General features: G+C 44.8%; 1 protein-coding gene across 2 annotated transcripts in view; it reads left to right on the top strand.

The window, feature by feature from the left end:
• Positions 1 to 25,590, top strand: part of THAP4 (THAP domain containing 4) — a 39,428-nt gene that overhangs the window by 11,970 nt on the left and 1,868 nt on the right. For both annotated transcript variants that reach the window (XM_019513319.1, XM_019513328.1), the window contains exons 3-5: positions 9,401 to 9,560; positions 12,533 to 12,642; positions 13,544 to 13,647. In XM_019513319.1, coding sequence (XP_019368864.1) covers positions 9,401 to 9,560; positions 12,533 to 12,642; positions 13,544 to 13,647 — 374 coding nt within the window. The remainder of the gene's footprint in view (positions 1 to 9,400; positions 9,561 to 12,532; positions 12,643 to 13,543; positions 13,648 to 25,590) is intronic.

Here is a 25,590-nt window from a genome sequence, read left to right on the forward strand (position 1 = left end):
GGGAGAAGGGGGATGAATAGTGGAGAGGTACCTGGGGAGCTGGATGTCAGGCAGGTTATAATGTGTCATAAATCCAATGTTTGTATTTAGTCCATGATTTTTAGTGTCCAGGAGGTTGATGAAGTGGAATTCATAGGCTCATCTCTGGGAAGTGTTCTGTAAATTTCCTTTGAGGATCAGAACTGACAGATTGGAGAGAGAGTGGTTTTCTTGTGAGAAATGTCCCCACAGGTAATTGGGTATTCCTGTCTTTGATAGATTTCCAGTGTGCATTCATTCTGGTACGCAGTTGTTGTTTGGTCTCTCTTACGTATTTTCCATCAGGGCATACATTGGATGAGATATATTACATTTCTGGAGGTGCAGCTGTAAGGTCCGGGAATGCTGATGGCTTTGTTGTGGGATGTTGTAATTGTGGGGGTGGTGGAGATGTGTTGGCAGGTTTTGCATTTCTTGTCATGGCATGGTGTGGATCCATTTGGTGTGTTCTGGGCCTGAGGAAGTTTGCTTCTGGTGATGAGGTTGGCAAGGTTCAGTGCTTGTTTGAAGGCTAGGATGGGTGGCTGTGGGAAGATCTCTTTAAGAAACTCCTTGGCCTGAAACTTCCTCAGCCTGATGAAGGGTTTTTGAACCTGAAAGCTTGCTTAAAAAATTTTTTCCAGCTATTTAAGTTGGTCTAATACAAGATATCAGATTCACCCAAAGAACCTTGTCTGCTTAAATTAAACTACAACTCCCAGCAGACATTGGGATAACTTTCTCACCTTAACCATGAGATCATTTCCTATGTAACCATCTTATCAACCAAGTGCAAAAACAATATCCTGGGACCAAGGAAGGTTAGAGACCTAGGGCAAACAGTCTAAAAAAAATCCAGCAGAATATGGCCAGCAATGCAGCAAACACAGGTATGGTTAAATGCAGTTAAATCTCTTATTTATTAAGTAAAGACTTAGTGATCTACTGTTTAGGGGTTTTGGTTTCACTGGAACCCCTTCTGAATTACGTGTTGGATTTTGTGAAGGCTGTCATATCTAAAAGGAACTGCAAGGTTTGAAAAACTGATAGCATCTGAAGCTATCTGAATCATTTAAAGAAGCAATATCAAATTTATTAACTTCTCCCCCTCACATGAGGTTTCTTTTAGTCAGCCTCAAAATCCGTATAAAATGTATTTATGTTCATAATTCTTCTTACATTTGAGTGAAAAAGAATGGGTGAATTGGAGGACTTGGGAGGCTGATTGTAGGTTATAAATATGAGGCTTTTATTTGTGTACAACACCTTATGCGACACCTCTTTGATACTCTGTGGGAAGTAAATTAGTGTCCTCAATCCCAATCCAAATACACCTCTGTTTGCATACAAAACAATAGGCTTCCTTATGGGTGGTGACAAAAGACCAAGAATTGCATGAGAATAGAGGCTGAATATAGTTTCCTATTGCACTCCCTACTGATGTAACTATGCGGGCAAAAGCTGTAGTGTAAATGCAGTTTTGTGAGACTACCACCCTGGGCTTAGTTCAGGTCATTAAGAGAGGCCGTATAAGTATTGCTGTGCCAGTGATTTTTCACCCTGGGGTGCCTTGAGATTCTTTCAAGGTAGTCACGGGGCACCAGGTAATGTCAGCGCTGTTAGGTGTGCAAACATGATTCACGGGATAAAGCCAGAGATTTCAAAGAGGAATCCATAGTGTTCAAAACATTCTCACCTATTGTCTTTCTGAGTTCTTTTCAACAACAGAATCACTTATTTTTTCTGTAGTGAAAAAATAAATGAAAACTAAGAGCTGACATTTTTTGAGGGGTGCCTTGAGTATAAAAGGTTGAGAACCTTTGAGCCACACCAACAGAAAAACTCCTTCTGTCTGTATACAGTATGCCGTATTTCCAGTAAGGAGCTTTGCTGACAGTTATGTGAGCACAGCAATGGCAGCTCCATCTTCCCTGTGGGTGTTTCTGTGCAGTTGCTGTTTCAGACCCCACGTGTGAAGTTTTCTGACAGAGCAATCAGCAGAGTCTTATCCAGGAGAATGCCAGAGCTGTTGTTTGAATACTTAGATATCCATTTATTTTCAATGGGTTATAATCTCCAGCCTGATGGCTGTGTAAGCAAAGCTGCTGAAATTGTCGGTCTAGGAAACAATCTTAAATACGAACACACAAGCAGGTTGTGAATGCATAAAGCATCATCTACTTCTCAGTAACTGCCCATGTGCAGGCTTTAACCTGTGGTAAGTGGAAGCTGCCAATCTGTTAATGATTTTTTGCATTCACTCCAGGGTAAGAGTGTGCACACAGGTAGTCACTGCAGAGGATCCAAGGTGCTACACATTCCTCAGCTACTTTACTTCCTAGTAACTTGCTTATGCATAGAAAATCAGGCATTAAATCACATTTTTTGGATTCAGAATTCTTGTGGCTGTGTTTTTGTCATGCCATTTTAAAATTTAAATTGCAAAAATTCAGATGTCATGTCTTCCTGGAGCAGAATTAATTTATAAAGTCTTTGAACCAGGGGTTGCATCTGCCTTGGGTTTAGAAACACATAGTACAATCAAAACTAGTGTAAAATGGAAACTTTGATCCTACTGTGATACAAATGATAATAGTAATAATAATAAACATTGTATTTGTTAGGATAACATCCAATAGCCCAGTCAGGACAGGGACCCCACTGTACTAGGTGCTATGAAGACACACAAAGTAATATTCCAGCCTTGAGAAGTTTCCAATCTGAGATAAAAATGGAATGGCAAGTATAAGTTGGGAGGATGGCCCTGTCTTTAGGGCACTAGCTTGGTCTGTTGCAGTCCCTCCTCTACCACAAACTCTCTGCAGCACCTTGGGCCGGTTGGTTCTCTCTGTACGCTGAAGATAGTGTTCCTTATTGCACAGATGGGTTTTGAAGAAAAATATAATCAGGATGTGAGGATGTTAAATGTTGTACTGACAGAGGCCATACAAGTGTTTAAAGCAGGGGTGGGCAAAATATGGCCTGTGGGCCGGATGGTCTTTGTCCAGCCCACAGCGGGTACCTGGGTCCCACCTGGCCCAGGCATCCTGCTGCCCCTTGGCCATGCAGTGGGGTTGGGTGGCTCCGCAGCTGGACCTTTCTAGGCAGCCCAGGTGGCAGCTGCTCGTTACAGCTGCTGCTGCCACTGGACCCAGCCCTGTGTTACTGGTGGGGACCTGCGCTGTATAGCCCTGACCCCACATGTCCCCCACCTGCTCCGGGCTTGCCCGCCCAGGCACAGCAGCAGCGGCCTTTCCCCCTTGCTGCTGTCAGCCGTTCCTACTGCATCTGCCCAGAGCCTGCGCCAGGCTGCTCTGCACTGCCACTACAGTGATGACAGTGTAGATGCAGGACAGCCAGGTGCAGGCTCCGGGCAGCTGCAGCAGGAACAACTGGCAGCGGTGATGGGGAGGGGCTGCTTTTCTCCCACGCTGAGCCACAGCGTCTGTCCCACACTGCTGCTGCTGACCCTGGGTAGGTGAGCCCAGAGCAGGGTCAGGCCACCAGTACCACAGGGCTGGGGCCAGTGGCAGCAGCAGCCAGAACGAGCTGCTGCTACCTGGACACACCCCACCAAACCCTCCCCCACAAACCCCCTCCTTCTCCCCCCCTCCACACACACATACCTGTGCACCTCTGGGGGGAGCCCTGCGCACTGCTATGCATACATATTCCACCTCACACACCCAATACCCACCCACACATCCCCACAAGCCCCCATACCCACCTACCCATGGCCACATACATCCACACACACACAATATACAAGAGTATAACTTCATTTTGAGCTGTTATGCAGTCATCTCTATACACCACCCAAACGCACACAAATTAGGACAAAAATATTGCTTTAATAAATTATTGTCAGTGTTTGATTTTTTTAGTATATAATTTGTTTTTTTTCCAGTTCCAAGATGGCAGACTCCCTTCCCAAAAGCAGTACTTTTGGGGGCAAGGTGAGGGACTTCTGGTGGCAAAGATCAGGGGTTAGAGGGCAGGACTTCAGGTCCCAAGATGGTGATTAGGGGGGCGGGGCACCTGTCAAGTGATAGGGCTACCCATGCAACCCTTGACAGCACACCAAAACTTGTTAAGCGGCCCTCCAGCCAAAATAATTGCCCGACCCTGGTTTAAAGGGTTGTTTTTATAGGGAGATGACTACTGTGGAAAAGCTCCCCACAATACTGACTTTATTCTGGAAGCATTAATGTGGTTCTGAAGCAGAGTAAAGACTTTGGAGTAAACCCATTTTATTGTGTTCTGTACTGGCTATTCCAGAATGAGTTTGTGATGTGAGAGCTCTCCCAGTACAGGCTACAAGGTGAATAAATAGAACAAGTGGGTGCAGCAAGCAATAGGAGGGAGGACAAAGGTAATGGTGATAAGGAGGTGTTTACAGAAGGTGACTGTGTGTCCAGTGGCAGTTCTGGATCTGTGAAGTATTCACTGTCCTGATGAGCAACCCTGGGTAAGTCCCTTCTTGACTGTGCTTCCGTTTCTCTGCCTTGAAATGGGGAGGGTGATGCTGAACTCCTTTGTTCAATTTGAGATCTGCTGATGGAACAAGCAAGGTATCATTATTTTTGGAAACTGCACATGCATAATTCAATATCAGCAATTTTCTTTGACTGGAGAATCTTGTCATTCTTCCGCTGTCTGAGCTAGCTAGTTTTTTTCTTGCATCTTTCCTCAGAATAGCCAATTAATTGAAAGTGTTTCTGCAAAAAATCCCACCCCAAGAAATCACATCTTAAAGGCTTGTTGACGTGATAAAGACCCCCATTTTCCACGGGGAAAAGATAGGGGGAGAAAAGAGGCTGCTGCTTATTCTGCTTATTAATGAAGGAAAAGTAACTACAGCAAAACTCCTGAATTATGCAGCTAGAAAGCAATTACAAATGTTTACTATGAGGACCTGAAAGACAATCTGTATCTTCTAAAAAAGCAGATTTTTCTTAGGAGGTTGGGACTTTCCATGGTATTTGAATATTTTAAACAATGTTTTCTCTGTGGTCTATGTGGCTGGAGAGTTTCTGAGAGCAGGCTGCAGAGATCAGGGCTCACACTACTGCATGCTGTGGAGCGCACTGGGCCCTGGTTATGAGATCATCATTATTAAAATACAGTCCTAGGAGAGAGCATATGCATGTTTAAAAAGGATGGCGTTTGTTATGTAAAATAACATCAGAGAGACAGAAGGGGGAGCGGCTTGTCAGAGAACAGTGGAAACCGGCCAGAATGATTTGGGCCATGTCCACACTAGGGAAGAATAGCAGCATACTGTAATGCACAAAGTACACTTAGTGTGGATACAGGTACCTCAGCAAAGCTTAGCACACAGCACAGTATGCTGCATTTTGTGAACAAAATGAGCAACACTGGTAAGAGCGCATTTATAAGGTCTTGGAACCTGCCAACTCTGTTCAATTATCAGAGCTTGCTAGGAAAGTTACAGGTTGCTTAGCTGAAGAGACGACTGAGAAAGGGAGGTAGGCACCAGCAGGAGGCTCTGAAACGGGGGACTGAAAGGAAGGAGCCTTTAGGAGCAGCATCTTCAAGCAGGTAGAGGAACTACTCTTGATAATTTCCCTGTTAAAGAATTAAGTTGCCCAGAGAGAATTTGTTGGCATGGCAGTGGGTCCTTTACAACCTAGGCTAATAGACAGTTTGCCTTGGACACAGGTAAGCAGCTGCTTATGATGTGGTTTGGTTGGTACAGCAGCATGGACCATCCAGGTTTTTGCCAGCACAGCTGTATTTTGGGACCACACCCCTTTGGGCACTTTGACATGTGGCACTTTAATTAGAGTAGCTGAGAGCATCTGTAATTAAAGCGCTGCCATGGCTCATGTATTGGCATCCCTGCGCTTAATAATGGTGGTGGGGGCCGCTCAAACTAAAGCTCACTTGATGAGTTTTAGTTCAAATGCCCCCACCACCGTTTTTAAGCATGGGGATGCTGATACATGAGACACAGAAGGCTGCTGGAGCATGGAAATTGCCATGCTCCAGCAGACTCAATTAATAGACTGCTTCAACACGCTGGAATTCCAGCACATCGGAGCAGCCTCCGCGCTCATGTATAGGCATCCTTTACGTCTGTGATGGGCAAAGCTATGTTATGGCATTACTGCTGCCTGAGGGATCATGTAACTATGTTATTTCCATATGAGGCAGGGACAGAGGCACTGAAACATCTCTGTTTGCAAAGCAAAGGCATCCAGCCAGTGCTTGACTCTGCATGGTGCATGAGGGGATTTAGCGCCAAAGCCTGTCTGCGAATTAGAACAATCAGGAGACAGCTTAGCTGTTTGTGTGGGGGTGAGGTGCAGTCTGGTGATATAGCAGGCATGGAAATCAGGAGAGCTTGGCATGGCCTGTCAACCAGGAGTGCTCTTGGGGCTTGTGTTCATGCTGTGGAGCTGGTGGGCACAGAGCAGGGCACCAGGTTTGGGGACAGGACGTAGGCGAGTGGAAGGAAACTGGTGTGGAAGAAAATGAGACGTGTAGTGGAAGAACAGTGTGGACTAGGGCAGGAGTGGCTGAACATACATGGAGAGTGAATCCCACTGTTGGTTCAGGAGTGGGTGCTATGTTGGAGACATGGTGAGCAAAAGAATGGACTTGCACTGTCGCAAGCCCCTCTGCTCAGTGAGGGAGGTTGAAGTGTGTTCTGGGTTCTTAGTTTGTCACAAAAATGTAGCTCTGGTAGCATTTTCTGCTAGGGGGCAGCAGTAGTCCAGGCTGCAGACTCAACGGCAGATTTCCAAAACGTTGCTGCTTGTCGGCAGCAGGGCTTTTTCCTAAGCTTCTAAGGCAGTGGGCAGGGTGGGATGGGGTTGGGGTTGTAGTGCAACTGCCACTTCCAGCAAGCAGAGTATGGGAACATAGTTGGCAGGAGAGCAGCACTTTCTGACTTGCTAATTTGCAGGCTGTCAGGGAAAAGGTGGGAGGAAAAAGTTCCCTTAGGCAGCTGTCCTGCAGCAGCATATCTTGGGGTTTGCCATAGTAACGATCACTATAGTACCTGACTGTGAAAATATGTAAGGCCCTTTTACAGCCTTGGTAAGTAATGTGGAGACCCTGCAAATGCTGTTCCTGGTGTAACACCAAAGCTAGTGCATAAATGTGTAAAATATTAAGTTGTGGCTCCCCAGCTTTTACCAAACCCCTTCTACCCCCCACTTCGGACAGTTCTGTTACCTGGTCAGTGTGCAACCAGACGTGCAAAATATTTGATATTGCTACAAGAAATCTTATCAATTTCACTGCAGGATTTGATGCCTTTATCCCTTTGTTCTGTCTAAAATGCACTTCAGGGGAACGGGATGTAATCAGTCTCACGTGAGCAGCCGTTCTGGGGTTTTTAAACTTTCCATGTTTGGGGAAAGAGAGACTCCATAAATGACAGAAATGAAAACTCTGTTAAAGGAGGAACTTTTTGTTCTCTTCTTTTTAACTCTGTCGGTCCAAACATGGGGCCTCCATCCTTTTCTGTGTTACACTCTTTTTAACCAGCAATTTGGGCCTGAGCCACAGTGAATCTCACACTGACCCAGCAAGTTTTCCTCCACAACATCACCTTTTTAGGTCATTTGTTCTCTAATAATTTAATCTCTGCCTCCCAGACAAGTCAAACCTGTGCTGCATTCCTGCTGGTTGCTATATAATAGCCTTAAGTATGTAAACTCCTCTCCACTGGCCTGAGAGTGTGAGTCCATGAGCTGGTGTTCAGGAGGGGAACAGAGTGATTCTTGGATCTTGATGTCCATCTTCACAATGCTTAATATTTCCAGCCTAGTCTTAGGGGCCACACCCATGTCTGTGTGTGCAGGGCTTCTCTGATGTAATGTGGGTGGTGTAAGCCTTTCCTTGTTTGCTTCAGAAGCATGGAAATGCTTTGCTGTTCAGATGGGTTCTCAATTGTCAGTCTGTCTCGATTTCCTTGGGTTTTTTTCTAATGGCACACACCCTATTAAATCACGTTGCACAAAAAGTGCTGAAATGCTGCTTATCAAAGTCATCCCTCTTCCAGTGACTCATTAAACAAAATACCTTTAGGAGACAGATTTCTTTTGATTCTATTAATGCAACAATGGGACCAGTGCACCTCTCTGTTCCAGTTTTTCTTTAACCTTCAAGCATCAGAGTCTTTTTAGTGGATTATACCCAGCCAAAAGCCTAAGCAGAGTAGCTTTCATGGAAGCCCTGCCTCCATTTCTAGCAATGGGAGAGCAGCTGGCTCTAAGTGTTCAGCAGAGAGGAGGGAAATGGCAACCTTGTTGACCTCTTCCAACACCAGCTGCAGGCTCTGCTGGTATGTTGCTATTTTGTATCTGAGCATGGATTAGAGTCATGCTCTCTTTGGCTTGGAGCACAGTAGTGTTTGCCAGGTAGGCCTGTTTAGGGGTTTCTGCATGAGTCCTTCTCTGCTGGATTCTCTAATGCCTCTGTGGCTTCCCTTGGGAGCACATTGGTGAGATATTGAATAGGGAAATTCTGGGTCAGTGTAAACAGTAGTTATCTCTATTTTAGGTTCACCATTCTTATAATCTTTTCAGTAGGAACATGACCTGTAAAATATTCTGGCCTGCAGTCCCCTGCTTTGTACTGAAGCTGGAACTTGGTTGGCAAGAGGATGAGGTCATCACTGTTTCAAGTAATGCAGAAGAGTGTATCCAGTCCTTTTGATCTCAGAAATCCTTCAGTTTCCTTTCCACCTGTTATGTTCACATCCCCTCCAACAAGGTAGCATCAGTCATGGTGGAAAGGGCTGTCACTCGTGCTTTCTTGTGAAGCTACATTTAAACTGGTTGTCAGAAGGATCCTTAATAGCACGGCTCCTACTTCTTAGCCCTTACTAGAGAGCAAGGCTAGGCTTTTGAATCTTGAGTGCCAGAAGTTGGGTTCCTAAATTTGATCTGATTTCTTTTTTTAGAAGCACTGAATCGGCTACACTATATACCAAGCCAAGAGGAACCTGCAGATGCTTAGCTCTTCTGAAAAATCATATAATTAGATGGGTAACAATATTTTAGTCCCTACCTTCAGGCCCTGAATTTTCAGTGTTCTGTTCATGATATTCCCAATCTGTATTGATGGGAGGAGCTTGAGGCTGGTCACTTCCATAGGTGCTGGGTGCAATTAAGTGTCATCTTAATTGCAAAGCTAAGAGGCAGATTCATTCTCCACAGCCTTATCCTTTGTTCCTCGGTTTAGTTCATACTTTGTAGGTACCATTGATCGGGTCAAGGAGTAATGATAGCACACAGTAAATAGCAGAGAGGCTTTTTGGGGCTGACCTTTACTGTACACAGCTAACAAAGAAGACAAGTAAATCTGTGAATCCCAAGTTTTCTGATTCTTTCCTTCTCCTTCACAGAGACCCCCCAACTGAATCCTGTGATTGAGCCCCTCTCTTGGATGCTGGGCACCTGGCTTTCAGACCCTCCAGGAGATGGCACCTTCCCTACAATGAAGCCATTTCAGTACCTGGAAGAGGTGCACATCTCCCATGTTGGGCAGCCGATGCTAAACTTCTCGTAAGTCTAGAACTGATTGTCTTAGCAGTAGCCTTGGGATTGGAGTGTGCCCAATTCCTAATGGGTTTGCCAGCTGCGCATTAGAAAGTAACATGAAAATTATTCACCCATCAGATGAGAGTATTTGATGGGCTCAAAGTCGCCTGATTTTTTCAGAAATGCTGAACAGCCCAGACTCCATATGCCTGGATGACGCACCTAATCATCAGCAGCTGTTCACCTGATAAAACATGCAGTTGTACTTCCTTGCAGTTGAACAATGAACAGTTATGGTACATTTAAATAGGAACACAGATGTGTAGGCAGGATTAAGCACTCAGCCATGCCTCTGAGTATTGCATATGGTAGTGACCTGTCTTCTGCAATCTACAACAAATCAACAGAGTCCTTCCTTATGGGCCCCAGGGTGAAAAGTTTTGAGAGCCCAGCAGTGGAGGAATTGGAAGGTTGGGAGTGAAAGTGGTTCTGAGAGAGACCGAGGCTCTTTCCATGCAGCCCACACAGTACTTGCACCTTAAATATCCCTGGTTCTTTACCTTCTTAGTCACTTAAACTTAGGCAGGAGGTAACGGATTTAGAGGCGCACAAATTTGCACTATCATAATGCCCAAGAGTGTCAGTCTTCTTCCCACTGAGCCAGAGAAGAGTTTCCTTAGAACAGCATCTGTTCTGCTTCACTTAGTTTTGCTTAGACCCCACTACAGATTTAAGTGAGCTATCCATGTTAATTAACCCTTCTGGATATGTAGGTTTAAGAAACTGCATGTGGGGAATAAACAAGAGTTTGGAGCACATTGGGTAATACTTTCAGTAACAGCTTGGTGTTAGCCCGCTACTCTTTGAAGGTAGAAATTGTGCTGAATTCAGGAGGAAAGAATAGTTGTAGGCTCTCAACACTGTGCAAAAATGATGCATGCATTCCAAGCGCACACAGATTCTTTAGTAGCGTCATTATGTCAGTTAGGCGTGTGATCTGTACCAGTACAATTATAGTGTAGATACACATATTAGTATAATTATTTCCTGTATGAGAACAAGCTATAAGCATAATTATGCCAGTAGAACTCATTCATACCAGAGGGGCTCTACCACTTTAATTATACTAGAGCACTTAAAGCTATATGCCTTCTGGGGTTAGGCAAGGCCAAACCCCAAAGGGGCCATTGCTGCATTCATAAACAAAAAAAGAGTAATGAGCAGTGTAAACTGCAAGCACACAAACCTTCCCATGATTGGGTGTCCAGCTCCTCTCACGGTTTTTTATTCCTAATTCTCCCAAGTACTTGGATTGTTGAAGAGCACACTGATGGTCTGTTCATTGGGCACTCTGTGCGGTAGGTCTCTTATGCATGTAAAAACAATGTTTCATAATTACACCTGACTTCACATATGAAATATATTCTTTGAATGCTTAGCTCGGAGTGCTTTTTGTTAATTAATCATTGCTGCCACGTGGCAGACCCTGACGTGTTCTTGGGTCCATTCTGTACTTGTACACTTAACATCTGGATTTCTGCTAGTTACACAGAGTGCTATACAGAGTCCAGATACAGGCCCCTTCTGAGAAGAGGGGAGATTTCTGTGATCCATTGCAGACTGTGATGGGGATTTCAATAGGTTGCTAGTCAGTGTGCATGTTAGAGTTGTGGGAAAGGACTACTGATGATGTATGTCTGTAGAGTGCTGTCTGAATAGAGAGTCCCCAGAGTAGAAGTAGCAGCAGCTCAGAGGAAGGCTTGAATTCTCATTCAAAGAGATGAGGGATCAGAAATTCCATCCAGCTTCATGAGAGAGAAAGGAGCAATGGAAACAATGCTGCACTAATCTGGGAATGCCTAATAATCAGGTGCCCACACTAACCTGGTAGTGCAATACCAGAGCAATTTATTGTATTTGCAGAGTAGGATTGTCCAAAACACAAGTCCCTGAGTTGATGGAGATTTGCATGTCTATGAGCAGCCAGGTTTGCACTTTTGCGCTAAGAGCAGTGATGGTCTGATCTGTAGTGCCTATGGCAGGCTGGTATTTGGAGGAGGCAGCCTGCCAGCCTTGCAAATGAAAAGAAAGGCACTATTGTAATAACAGAGATTTAGTGGCCTAAGGAGGAAGATATGCAGCAAACCATGGCCCTAAAATCAGAGAAAGAACTGGATGTCCAAGGATTCCTCTCAACCAGTTTTGTTGTATTGGAGGCTGAGTGGCAGATCCCAGGCCTGAGCATAAAAAATGAAATACAGCTATCATTATTAGCAGTGAATGAAATGTAATGTCCTTCACAGGTGTGGACCTGCCAGTGCTGAAGTGATAGCTACTGCTGCATGGTGCACTGGTTACCTCTAGAGCTTGAGCATATTTTTTCATATTACTTTAATTGAAAGTTACAGTAGTGTAACTGTGAGCAACGCTGATTACTAGGGGTCTACTTAAATCGCGATTTTGTAGAAACCGCAAAATCTGGGATTATCTGCAAAATCAAAACCAAAAATAAAGTGCTGGCTCCCCAGTGGTCCTCACAGCCACTATGGCCCAGCCTTGCAGTCCACCCGGGAGGGGAAGGTAGTGGCTGGTGGGGCAGCATGAAGGGTAGCGGAAAAGATGGCTGCTGCCCCCTTGTCTCATTCCAGGCCTCTCCATCAATTGTCGGTGAGGGGCAGGGGCTGTGTGAAGGGCAGCCAGTAGTCAAGATGGCAGCTGCCCCCACCCCTGGGCCTCTCCATCAGTCAGCACTGAGGAGTGTGGCTGCTGATGCACATTGTAAAACGTTTCTTGAATTTGCTCTTTATGCCTCAACCAACCCATGAAAAACTGTTATTAATATAAGTCTAACTACGATTAAGGTAGACCCCTACTTATGACACTGTGGTTGAACAAAGTACCAGTGTCTCTGAGATGAGGCTGGGCTGACCCCCCCTGTGTATTTGCTACCCTTATCACAAAGCTTTGGTAGTTTTAGCATCCCAATTTCCCAACAGGTTCAATGCCTTTCATCCAGATACCAGGAAGCCAATGCATCGTGAATGTGGATTTATCCGCCTCAAACCTGACACTAACAAGGTGGCCTTCATCAGTGCCCAGAATACAGGTACCAGCCCGTTGCCTTCCCAATTTGTTCTACTCTCTGTGAATTCTCTTGTGGAAGAAGGAAATGGCAGCACTCACCTAAGTTACAGAATGCTATTGGACCTGTGTGAATATTTCACACCTGCATCTGTCCTGAAATCTATATAGGTCATGCTGTAAGCACAAGTAGATGTACACTGTGGTTCACAATTTCCTACTCCTAGAGTATGCCCCTTATTAAAGTGGCCAGGGTGCAGCACAGAGCTCATAACCATAGGGACATAGGGGCAGGGTAGCTTTTGGTCACCTTTGCACCCTTTCTATCCTGGGTAGCTATGGTACCTTGGCATAACTCTTGGCATAGACATCCATATGGCAGCCTCCCTAAGTTCCCCTACAACTTGCAGCACTACCTAGGATTTCTGTCATGCTACATATTATGGTCCTGTTCCTGACATGCCATTTGGTTATGTTCCTTAATTACCCAGGGTTAGGGCAAGTTCCTTGGAGGGCATCCTTATTGTTGTCTTCTGCTTCTTCTAAAGACTGAAAAGAGGGGCCTTGGGGCACCTTTACATGACACCAGCCCTTTTACACAGTTTGAAGGCAGCAGAGTGGAGATGAAGTTATTAAAACTGAAAGGATTTGAAAATCTGATTGACTGCAAAAAATGCACCTAAAACTGTCCAACATTTTTTCTGCAAGGCTTCTGTTTGTTCTTTGCCTGCCTCCTGGGTTATCAAGCCTAGTGCAAGTAATTTGCCAGTGTGTCCAGGATTCCACTTATTAATTGTGGTATTTGACGTGGCGGTTGTTGCTGGGGATAGTAGTGTTTAGTCATACAAAATCATAGTACATAACTGTAGCAAAGCTACCCTTTATATGTTATTGTAACATTTAATAATTTTTTCTTCTAATGCCAGGTCTTGTGGAGGTGGAAGAAGGAGAGGTGAATGGACAGGAGCTTTCTATAGCTTCTCACTCTATAGCCAGGATCTCCTTTGCCAAGAAGCCCCATGTGGAGCAGGTAAGCACCTTGAGGTTTCACAGCAAGCCATGGTGATGAAAGCCATTCTAACAAATTGTTAATAGGTAACAGCCCCCCTAGACTTCCAAATGAGGAGATGCAGCGAATAACATGCCTTCATTAAAAATTAACTTTGGAGGTTCTCCAAAGGATTGTCCAATTTTTCTTCTCCCATCTTCTTTATGATGGTCTCCAGGAGGTCTTTCAGAAATTGCAAGACCAGAAGAGGACCACTGTGATCGCTGGCTTGATATTCTGTGTAATAGTGGCTGTGGGACTTTCATAAATTAATTTTGTATTTGAACCAGAGCTTGTCTTTTAGAGAAAATATCTATCTTGTATTTACAATTCCTGTTTGATGCCCTTAAGCAGGGATTATCTTTCTTACTTTTGCAGGCCTGATTCTCAGTGACGCAAAGGTTTTTACATGTACTTTAAGGTCCTCTTTCCTGCTCTCCTAGCTTAAAGGGGCCTTCTCCTAAATATAAGTATTAGTAATCCATTATCTTTCCTCCCCAGCTAGCTCAAAGGCAGCTGAAGCATGCAGTTACGTTTAATTCAATGGAAGCTTGTGAAGTGCTGAACATGAGCCAAGAGTGTGACCTTGTTGCAAAGAAGGCTAAGGGTGTACTGGACTGCATTTGTTGGAGTGTTTTCAGCAGATCAAGGGACATGATTCTTCACCTCTAGTCAGCACTGCCATATCTGTGTCCAGTTTTGGTCCCCCACTATAGCAAGGATGTGGATAACTTGGAGTGAGTCCAGTGAAGATCAATGAAAATGGTTAGAGGGCTAGGGAACATGATTTATGAGCTTATTCAGTTTGGAGAAGGAAGACTGAGTTGAATAACAGCCTTCAACTACCTGAAGGGTGGTTCCAAAGAGGATGGATCTCAGCAGTGGCAGATAATAGGACAAAGAACAGTGGGCTCAAGTTGCACCAAGGGAATTTAAGGTTAGATACTAGGAAAAACTTTCTCACTAGGAGTGTAGTAAAGCACTGGAACAGGTTACCGAGAGAAGTTGTGGAATCTCCATCCTTGGAGGTTTTGAAGACCTGGGTAGACAAAAAGTCTTGACTGGGATGATCTAGATGGGGATGGTCCTACTTTGAGCAGGGGGTTGGACTAGATGACATAGTGAGGTCCCTTCCAACCCTAATTTTCTATGATTAAGGAACCAGACACTGCAGTGGTGGAGGCTGATGTTTAGCTAGCAAACACAGCACAACATTAACACAGGGAAACTTGCCACTGCAACATATCCTTTAATCTCCATGCACACCCCACAAAGCCTCTGGTTTTTAAGGTCTTCTTTAAAATATCCTTGCACACTAAAATGCTTGATAGTCCATGTATCTACCCTGAGAAGGAAAAGAAATAGGTTGACTTAGAATTATTTGTTATTGCTGGTGTCTCGCAACTGATGCAGTATGAAGGCACACAAATTGCTTGGGAGGTTTAGCAGGTTCAGGCATCTTATGTCTGTGAGATACTTGACTGTCAGTTCAGTTTGGCACTCTCATTTTGGCTTTAGGGCTCCAGTTACCTCTGGAATCTCCCCCCCACCCCTTAATTTGCTTTCATTAATATTGGGGCAAGGGGGAGCTAGGGCCAGAAGATGTAGCTAGACAAATATAAACTGTGCAAAATAATTTCTACTGGTACAGTGGGGAGAACTACCAGTCCAAAAATAAAGCCTGTCTCCTTCAGAGTTTCACGGTGGGCCTGTTCCAAAGTCTTGTAGGCATTTTTGTTGCTGCAGTTTTAAATTTGATGGAATTGGAATCAGGCCCTTAAGACGTGCACACAAATAATTGAAGCAAAATGCGAGCTACTTTTAAATACATTTCCAGACGGATTTTTCCTGAAGCTCCCCTATATCAGGGTTTCTTAAACTTTTTATTAGCGTGGGTCCCCAACTTAATTAAGAAATAATCTTTCCTCCTCTCATTCACAGTTAGACATGCTGAGAGTTGTACATGTTGGCTGGCTCCTTTCTTTCCTGGACACTCATATGTTGCTGCTGGCCCTTATCCCACCAGTGATGGCTGGCAGCTCTGATCTGGCTGCCAGCTCTGATCTCAGACAGCAATTCTTGTTTTCTCTGCTTTGGTTATAGCAGTGCCTGCTTGGTGCAGCAGAGCTAACTGCTTGTGGTTTCCAGACACCAGTGTCTGTATAAATAGCAAGTAAACAGGGAGGAGAAAAATAAGTATCTTGTGCCCCCGGCAGCATAATGTCTGCAGAAGTTTTCCTGAATGTTCCCTGCAACTTTGGATACTGGGTTAATAGATGCTTACACCAGATCAGGACCAAAGTCAGTAGGATAATGAGAAGCTCTGGCTTCAGAACAAATGCAGTGTTGTGTTCATGTGTGTAAGTGTCAGAAAACTATTAGTAAGTTCAAGCATAATTTCCCTTTTTAGGGACTGAATTGTGTGCATTAAGTGTGCTACAGACAACCTCTGATGCTTCAGCATGATTCTTAAACTAGAATTGGGTCTTGTTTAGTGTAAAACAAGTTTATTCTTTATCTTGGGACAATAGATTTTTAATATGTTTCCCCAGTAGTGCTTGTATAGAGGAGGCCTGTGGCACTTCGGAAGCAAGACTTGTTTCTCAGCCTCCCATGAGTGGGGAGTGATTTTGTTTCCTCTGGGAAGTCTGCACACAGGTGTTGGCTGCTTCCATTTGCAACTGGTTTACTGCGTGTTGGGTTTCTTCCATTCAGGAGGATAAGCTGCTTAACAATCCAGTCTCTGTTCCTCTATGCACCATTTGTAATGTAACAAATAAGCAGCCTCTCCTGTGACTTGCACAATGTGCAGTAGCAGGTGAGAGTTTGTCTTTGGGGATCCTTTAGCTGCTGTAAGTTTGAAGTGACTCGCACAGGTTGGGGAGCAATGGCTCCAGTGGTCTTTGTGGTCTGCCCTGGTGTCTGTCAGGGAACGTCCCACATGTGGCCTCTCATGGGGAGACTATTCTTTTCTTTTCGTGGGCTGTCTGCTCTGCCAGAGCCATACCTATGATTTACACTTCTGATTAAAGGAGTCTAGGAGGAACAGTAAACTGAAGGAGGACAGACAGTCTGTGCTCTGTTATGTCTTCACTGTAGAGTTGGACATGGCTGCTACTTGGTTCTAACTTGGTTTTATGTAATGCAGAACCTTCTCGCCCAATGTTACTGGTACTTTTATCCAAGACAAGCTGATCTGGCTGGAGGCAGCACTTCTTTTGTTAAGGCGGATAACCCATCCCCATAGCTGCAAGAATGTAGACCAGGGGTGGGCAAAATACAGCCCCGGGCCAGATCTGGTCCGCGAGGCCATTCTATCCAGCCCATGGGGATCCTAAAAAATTTAGAAAATTAATATTTCTCTGTCTTTGGTACCTGTAATAAATGACAGGAACCAGGGGCAGCAGGACCCAGGGGAAGTCCAGCAGGCTCCCACAACAGCAAGGCCCCACCCCGCCTCGCTCCCCCAGCCAGAAGCCCCAGCAGGGACCACATGGTTGTCCCGGCTCCGGAAGCTCAGGTAAGGCAGGGGGTGAGGGAAGAAAGGCAGGGAAGGAGCCTGGGGAAAACCAGCCCCTTCCCTGCCCTGTGGCCAGTGCTCCCAGCCGCAGCTGCCCGCAGCCTGCGCGGGGCTGTCCCGAGCAGGCACAGGCAGCCCCATGTAGGCTGCAGTGCAGGGTGCCAGCCACAGGGTGGGTGAGGGGCCGCTTTTCCCCCACACACTCCACACCAGCTTGTAACCCGCCCCCACTGCCAGCCTGGGCCCCGCACCAGCTCCGGGCTCACCCATCGGGGCTACACATGGCAGCAGCAGCTGCAGTGCCCCCGCTTTCTGTGCCGGGCAGCATTTGCTGCTGCTGCCTGCCCAGAGCTTGCACGCTGGGCAGCCCACAGGTGGCGGTGGCAAACACTGCCTGGCGCAGCAAGTGCGGGGGCCACAGCTGCTCCCACCGCAGAGCAACCCCAACAGGAAAGCATGGAGCTGGCACGGGGCCCAGGTTAGCATCACTCCATAGACCCCTGCCAGCCTGCACCCTGCTCTGGGCCCCGCCAGCACTGGCCCTGAGACATTGGTCCCAAGATGGTGACCAGGGGGCAGGGTACCTGTCAAGGGGTGGGGCTACCCATGCGGCCCTCAACAGCTTGTCAAAACAGGGTAAGTGGCCCTCCGCCCAAAATAATTGCCCGCCCCTGAAGTGTAAACTAAATCATTATGTGTCCCCCATGCCCAGAGGGGCTGAAAAGAATTCTCCCACAATTCACTGGGAGAGAATTATAGAGTGGCTCAGCTTTACTAAAACACACAAACCCATGGGAGATACCACAGAAGTCCTAGTGATGTACGCACAGGAGTGTGATCCCAGTGAAGATGCAGGAACTCGGTTGTTGTGAAATGTTGCTACTCACCAGGGCTAGGCTAACTGGGGTGTAGATCAGTAGGACTAATTCAGCACTGAAGACATGTCCTAAGTGTAGCAGAAACTGGGCAGGAAACAAAGCTTTAATCCCCGAGTTCTCAACTGGCCTAAGCCAGACACTGCTTCAAAGGAGGCTTAGAACTGCCAGAAAGTGAGCTGAGGCTGCTGTGCTAGGAAGTTTGCACTGCAGGAGATATGCAACTATGACTAGGGCTCTGCTGTGAAGGAAATTTCTGCCAGACCCCTCTAACTAGAGCTGATAGGGCCAGTTGTGAGGAAGCTGAGACTGCTAGCATTAGCATTGGCATATTGAGGACACAGCTGGGAGTCCCACGTGCCTTATGTGAAGTCACATTTGCAGAATAATGGCTGAGAAAGCAAGAAGCAAAGGTCAATAAACTGTCATCAAAAGGAGAGAAGAGCCCAATCTGTTACATTCTTTTTACTGTGGTATCATATTGATTATTACAACTGAATGGCTTTAGTACCCAAAAATGAGGGTGGTTAAAAAGTTTCTATTTTTAAGAGGTGACCTCTAACTGGAGGAAGAACAGTTATGTTTGATTCGTGACTTGCAAGGATCAGAATTTTTCAGTGTGGCTTTAACTGCACTGCCTTGGTGCAGGCACAACATTGTAAAAAACTGCAGGCCAAAATTTTTGCAGAGAAGAGAATGTGTGTGGTCTAATTTGCATGCTCAGGATTGTACCCAGAATTGTTGGTGTCTGCAGAAGCAGAGGCCAGAAGCTGGAAAGCTTGTCCGGACAAACATGAAGTTTCCTTTTGAGCATGATTTTCTTAAGGAGCTTCAGGCATCACTTTATTTTTTTTCATTTTAATAGTTTGTACAGCTCATATCACCATGGCATCAGAGCTCTTAGTTACAGACATTTTAACCAGCTTGCCGTATGTGGACCTGCTTGGTGTCACAGCTGCTCTCTGATATACTAGAAGCAGAATTGGGAGGGGGGGAGAGAAGAAAGGAAATTGTCCTTAAAGGCAAACCAGATAAATGCCAGATTTACTTCCTGGAAGCTTGTCTGACTCCAGCTCTGACAGTGGGCACAGGGATAGGAATTCTGGAGTTAAGACCAGATGAGGAAGCCCTTGTTCATGTCTTGTGGTAGAAGGCAAGAGGGGTCCCTCAGAGAGTTAGGTCATGCCAATCTTTAAAAAGATCACCAATGCCTTGACTTGTACCTGGAAGAAAAAAAGAGAGGCACTGCAGAGATACGCGTGAGTGTTACAGTCCGCTGGTTATTGATTGAGCTCAAAAGCATGTGGTTGTAGCAGAAACTTCAGCAGGTACAGGCTTAAGTGTGAACCTTGTTATCAGAGTTTACCCGAAATGTATACAGTAGGTCCAAGAAGGGCTTTGAACCCTTTAGATGGAAAGGGGTACCTTCAGTGGCTGGCAAGGTTACAAAGCTAGTAGTGGAAGCAGAGTTATTTCAGTTCCTACCCTATCAGTCAGACCTATGCAGGGGGATGAGACTGCTAGACTATTAAAAAAGAGACCAGAGTTGAATATCTTTAGTACATGGAGGCTCCCACAATTGTCGCAGTCCTGCAGTTCTAACCGTGGTATTGCAGCATTAATTTTCTCTCTCCTGTTTATATTACTAGAACTTCTTGCAGGATCTTCTTGGAAGTTCATTTCTTCTGTCATTTATTTCTTACCTGGTTTTGTTTGCCCTGAAAACCCTTTTCACAATAGCCAATTGTGTGACATCACAAATCATTGTGCTAGTGCAATACATTCCTTTGTGTTGTCTCCAGTAGCAGGGGCTGAACTTGATGACCTGTCAGTCTCCTATTCCTATGACTTCAGACAGGAAAAAAGCAGCTGAAACCACTGATATGACAGACTCTGGCTCTTTGTAAATGAGAAATACAAAAAGGATGAGCTATTAACGCAGTTACGTCAGATGAACAGAGCTGTCAAATATTCCATGAGACATCAACAAATTTGTATTCTGCATGGGTCACAATGGAACATTTTATACTAAGTAGGAAGGAAATGCTTTATAAGATAATTTTACACTTATTTTAAAGCTGGAAGATGCGTTTTCAACTGTTGACACCTTAAAGTGATCCCTGTACTGAGTCAGGAAAGGAAGGGCAAGTGGTTTTATTAACAAACCACATTCTCCTGTGAGTGCCTAGGAAACTTTGATTGCTAAATACTTTTGCTTTAAAGGCTGTTCTTTAAAACCTACGTACAGTGTTGACATTTCTGTACCTAGATAAGAGCCCTATAGAGCCAAATTCCCACCATTAGCTTATCCAGGCTATGCTTACAGCTGTGTTCCTCTGAGGGTGATTTATGTTTGTAAAACTGCTCTATAGTCTTTCCCTTGCATTGGGAAGGGAGCTTTTATTTCATATACCTCACCCAGTTCATGTAGTAGAGATCTCTAAGGGATATTGTCCTTCTCCCCTGTTCTTCAGATCTAAATTGTGGGGAGCTGGGTGAACACTTCTGGTTATTCACTACCACTTGAAGAAAGCTGCTACAGTACCTCCCAAATTCTATCCCTGGCCCTTTTTAATTGCCTTGTGTCTCACCCCTTCCCACAGCCTCCCATCACTTGGGCCAAGACAACCAAGTTGCACCTTTCACACATACAATGCCTTGTATGCATGTTTCCTCTCTCCAGGCTGATTTCCCATGAGTTCATGATTTCTCACTCTTCTTTGAAAAGCCTGGCATTCCTGTTGCTTCTCTGATATAAAATGGACCATTGTCCTTGTCAAAAACAAGCTCCCCCACTTTTGACTCAAACTACTTTTATAAAAAAATTGCAACAGATAGGAATAATATTTTTTTGTTTGGAGTCTTTCCTTTAATTGGTTGTTCTCTATCTGCTGTGCAGTACTGCTTAGGAGCCCAATCATGGACTGGGTGGAACCCCATTGTGCTTGGTGTCACAAAAAGTCCCTGACAACAGAGCTTACAGTTCAACAAACAGTAAGAAAATACTAAGGGTTTATTAAATGTATTAATTGCTGAATAGGTTTTAACCAGCAAGTTAGAGTTGAGTGCACAGCACTTTTAGCTGAGCGCATAGTAAAGGTCCTCATAGCAGCACTGCAGAGCCCAGCATAAAGGATGCTGCTCCATTTAACCTGCCAGTGGTAAACCTTAGCCGTCACAGGCTATCTCATCCTTTGGTAAGCTGTCAGGGTCCATGCTAGTGAGCAGTCAGCCAGGCTCTGTCTGAAGATTAACGATTCCTGTCTCCTCTTGTGGCCAAGTCGTCCTGTCTTCTGTCCATAAAAGAGCTGTCTTGGAGCTTGGGCAGTTTTTTTAAAGTCTACCGCAGCAAATATCCCTTGAGCTGATGTTTTTTTTGGAAAGCATGCATGTTTTCAGGTATTTTAGCTTATGGCTGGTTTTTTGTTTTGTTTTTTTTTCCTGCTGGCACTAAATAGACTCAAAGAAAACCATTCATTTTATTCATGTGTGTATTAATTCTTTATACAGTTAATCCCTGCTTTGCCTTATCTGGCTCCCATGTTAAATTGCAAAGCAACTGACCAAAAACCAGCCAGTTTCCAACCTTTGTAGTTGTGATGGAGAAAGAGACAGAAAGATTTTGAGATGAGAAGATACAACTGATGTTGTTCTGTAAAATGTTGCATACATGCTCCGTTTTGGTCACTCATACTCTGGAGTTACAATGAATCCAGACATGCAGCTCAGATTCGTATGGTCACAACTGACATTTTTACATAAGCAAGTGCCACAGCTCTGGGCATTTTGAAAAGTGCCTGGCACTGCCACTGCAACACTTGCAGTTGTATAAGTGGCAAAATGTGTGTTAGCACTGAAAAGGTGGCTGCGGTGTGCTTCTGAACTAAAACACATCGGAGGTGCTTTGGTTCAAAAGGGCACCACTGCAGTTTTCTGTGCACTGACGTGCATTTTACCACTTACACAACTGCATGCAGTGCAGTGCAATTTGCCTCTGTTTGCATGAGGAGCACACTTGATCAATCAAAAGGCAAACAGAAGGCAAGATGGAAGGAAATTGGAGCTTTCACAAAAACACCGACTTTCAGTTAATGCTGCTCAATCCAGTCCCTTAAGATCAAGAAATTCAGCGCCTCTTGCTTCTCAATCGAGTCTGCTCAGAAGTAGCGGATGTCTGGTGCACTGCAGGACAGAAAAGTATGTGTATAAATAAGGGGACCCACTTGGCTAAAACACTAGGAGAAATCCTCTCATTTTTAAGCAACCCTCTCCAAGCTTCCTGGGCCCTTTTTCCTTGTCACCCCTTTCCATTCCCCCCAGGATTGTTTCAGCAGGTTCAGTTACACATCAGGAGATTATGCCTGAGACACAGGATTCATTATCACTTCAAGTTGGCTGGGTAGTGGAGTTGACCACATTCAAAGTAATTGGTCCTCCATCAGAAGCTGCTTTGTTTTCCTTAAGGGTTTCAGAGAAATCAGCAGAGCAAATGCGTTTCATTGGTAACAGGAGAGACAATTGTCCATGCAACCACACAAAAATGAAACATAGCTTCTTCAAGGTTCAGTGGAGCTGCATGCCTGAGGCAGGTTCCATATTCCTGTGGCATCTGTTTTTGTGTTGTGCAAAGATTAGATCAGGGGAGCCACCTCAGAGCAACTTTGAAGAGAAAATGGATATACAGGGCAAATGCAGGGGAAAAATGGGGGCAACATGAGTCCATATAACTGCTATGTGGATGAATGAACAGGGATATGTGGATGAGGCCAAATCCAAGGGTCCAGTTGTGGTTACTCCTGGTTCTTTGTGTGGGCCAACAATTGCTGAGTCTGGCATAGGGGCAACAGTCTCAACAGCATCAGCTCTGTCCAACTTTGGGGCTGGTGATGGCAGTATTCCTGTGCCATCCTCAATAGCCAAAATGATTGTTGTTGAGTTGTGAGACCTTTAGGGAGGGAGATAGTAAATTGAAGGGAATGAAAGATCCCCAAATATCAGTGACTTTTTCTATATATATGTATATTGATACACAGTTGTATACCATTTCTAAGTCATACTGCCCAGAAGGAACAGATTTATTTTGCTTCTCTTTGGACTGGGGAGTAGGGGGAGGTGGATGAATTAGTGATGAAAGCTGCACAGAGAAAGCCTGCACAGGGAAGCTATCCTTTTAGATAGTTTCTGGCATGCAGAGCCCTTCACAGACGAGAAACAGTGATGCCTGCAAATGTAGACACCTGCAAATCCACCTTGTTTGACATGTGCAGTCACAGAACTGTGCCACTCAGAGCTGGGAAATATCTCAAGGCTTTGAAATGCTGTTGTAGCTGTGATGGTCCAGAAGATATGTGAGAAACCCATTCCTTCCCCTGCCAGTGGCGGATTTTCTCTTTCACTGTTGGGATTTGGGTACAGGGTCAGAATGTATCCCTAACCGCAAGTGTTAAAAAATAAGGTAGAGTCCTAACAGCCATGAAATGGGGTTAAAACCATGAGATTTAAAGATAATATATATTGTCTTCCTTCTGTTTCCCTTCTGGTGTTTGAGCAATCTCATCAGTAAAGAATCAAGGGAATTGCCATTTAGAACAGCATTCACATACAGTCCTAGCCCATGTGTCGTCCCACCCACACATCAGTACACCCAAGCACGCTTGAAAGATTCACTAGGGGTCTAAAATTTAATGCACACACCCCATTCCTGACAGTCCAACAGAAACGCAGAAGCTACACTCCCATCTCAGACTGATTCACACAAACTGGCCATGGGCATACAGGTAATGGTGACACAACTGGGGCATACAGGTAATGGTGACATGCCTGGGGTATTTTTGCTTCAAAGTAAAAATGAATGAATTCAGCTCATTCATGGAGTGTTCTCATAGTGGTGAGAGACGAGGCTTTTTCTGGTTTTTGTTTTTTTTTAATTGAACCAACTGTATAGTTGGGAGAGCTGTTGAACAAGCTACTGGGTGCCTTATGCCCTTCCTCAGGTCACCAAAAAGGGCACCTGATGCTTGAAAGCCTGTCCAACAGTTCTCCCAACTATACAGCTGGGCCAAGAAAAGAGATTACAAAAAAAGCCTTGCCTCTGAACTCAGCTTGTCGGTTCCAGTTGAATTGTGATATGCGCTGTGTGAACTCTGAACTGGGGAACGGGTTTGTTTTGCCTTTGCAGCACGTATGCACACGTGCATAAGTGTGTGGTAAGAGTTTCAAACTGAATAGGAATGTTGGCTCTGAATTTCTTGATCTTAAGGGATTGCATTGAACAGCATTAACTGAAAGTCAGTGTTTTTGTGAAAGTTTCAATTTTCCTCTCCTCCCCCCCCACCACTTTCAGGCAACAAGAAGTCCTATGCCCTCATGTTGATCCCTAACGATTCTGACAATGTGTATGTTCTCTCCAACATTTCACACCATGTATTAAGTTTTAGTAGTTGTTCCCCATCTGACAAGCTTTGTCAGGCTGGCATAGGAGGGTCCTTTTGGAGGGAAGCACAGTGGCAAGCCCTAGGTCTCTGACAACTTGCGCGTTTTATATCAAAACTCTTATGCCACCCAAAATGTACCTCCTCCCTAGCCCCCTGTTAATTGTAGGGACAAGAACAGGATGGGAGGGAGTTGTAGCCCATGTTGTCAGACATCTGGAAATACAGCTCCTTCTGTGGAGGCAGCTGCCCCCCTAGTGTGAGAAAGCGGAAATAGCCAATAATGTGAGTATTTCTTGGCAGAAATAAGTAGCGTTATGTGGAGTTGGGGAAATCACTGTTTGTATATTGAAGAGCAAATTTTGAAAAGTGGCCGAGCCTGTGATCTTCTGAAAGCGTGTATAGGGGCAGAGTTTGTGGGAACTGCGCTTCCTTAGGTGAAGGTAAAAAATGGTGACACCAAGAGAGCCAGAAGCTTAATAAAAATATATTTTCCCAGGGAAAACAGCTAGATATCAAACCCTGAAAAATGAAGAAAAGTTCCATTGTCCTCACTTTAAGTACTGGGTTAAATCAGTAACGTGAGAAATAGCAGAACCAAATCTTATTTTAACTACAAATCCCAATACAGGCTTAACCAACACCTCTGTCATAACAAATGTTCCAGCACTGGTTGTTGAAGCGCTCCAAGGTGATGTAAATAAAATCATTATAAATGGGCAAACTTTTGTGCAAGTTTGTTTTTAAAAGGAAGAAAGAGTTTGATAGAGATCTTGGAGGCTGTAGATATAAATATATACAAATGACAACTGGATCTCGCTAAGATGCATATCTTTTGGAAAGTATGCTGGAGAGGATGGTCCAAATTGTGCGTCCATTGGGAGCATTCTGACTGGAATGGTCTCCTAAGTGTTTTCAATTTTCGCTTTCATTGTTGCACACCACATTTAGTGAACATTTTACATTTGGCTAATGAAGCGATTACATTTTGGCAGGGTTATCAGGCTGGGCTCCCACAGTCCCCAAGACTTCATTTCCGCTCAGTTCTGGGACTGTGTTCCCCATGAGAAGGAGCAAAGGCAACCAGATAACATAAACA

The sequence above is a fragment of the Gavialis gangeticus genome, unplaced genomic scaffold, assembly GCF_001723915.1.
Source record: "Gavialis gangeticus isolate Ggan-Ray unplaced genomic scaffold, GavGan_comp1, whole genome shotgun sequence".
Classification (NCBI taxonomy): Eukaryota; Metazoa; Chordata; order Crocodylia; family Gavialidae; genus Gavialis; species Gavialis gangeticus.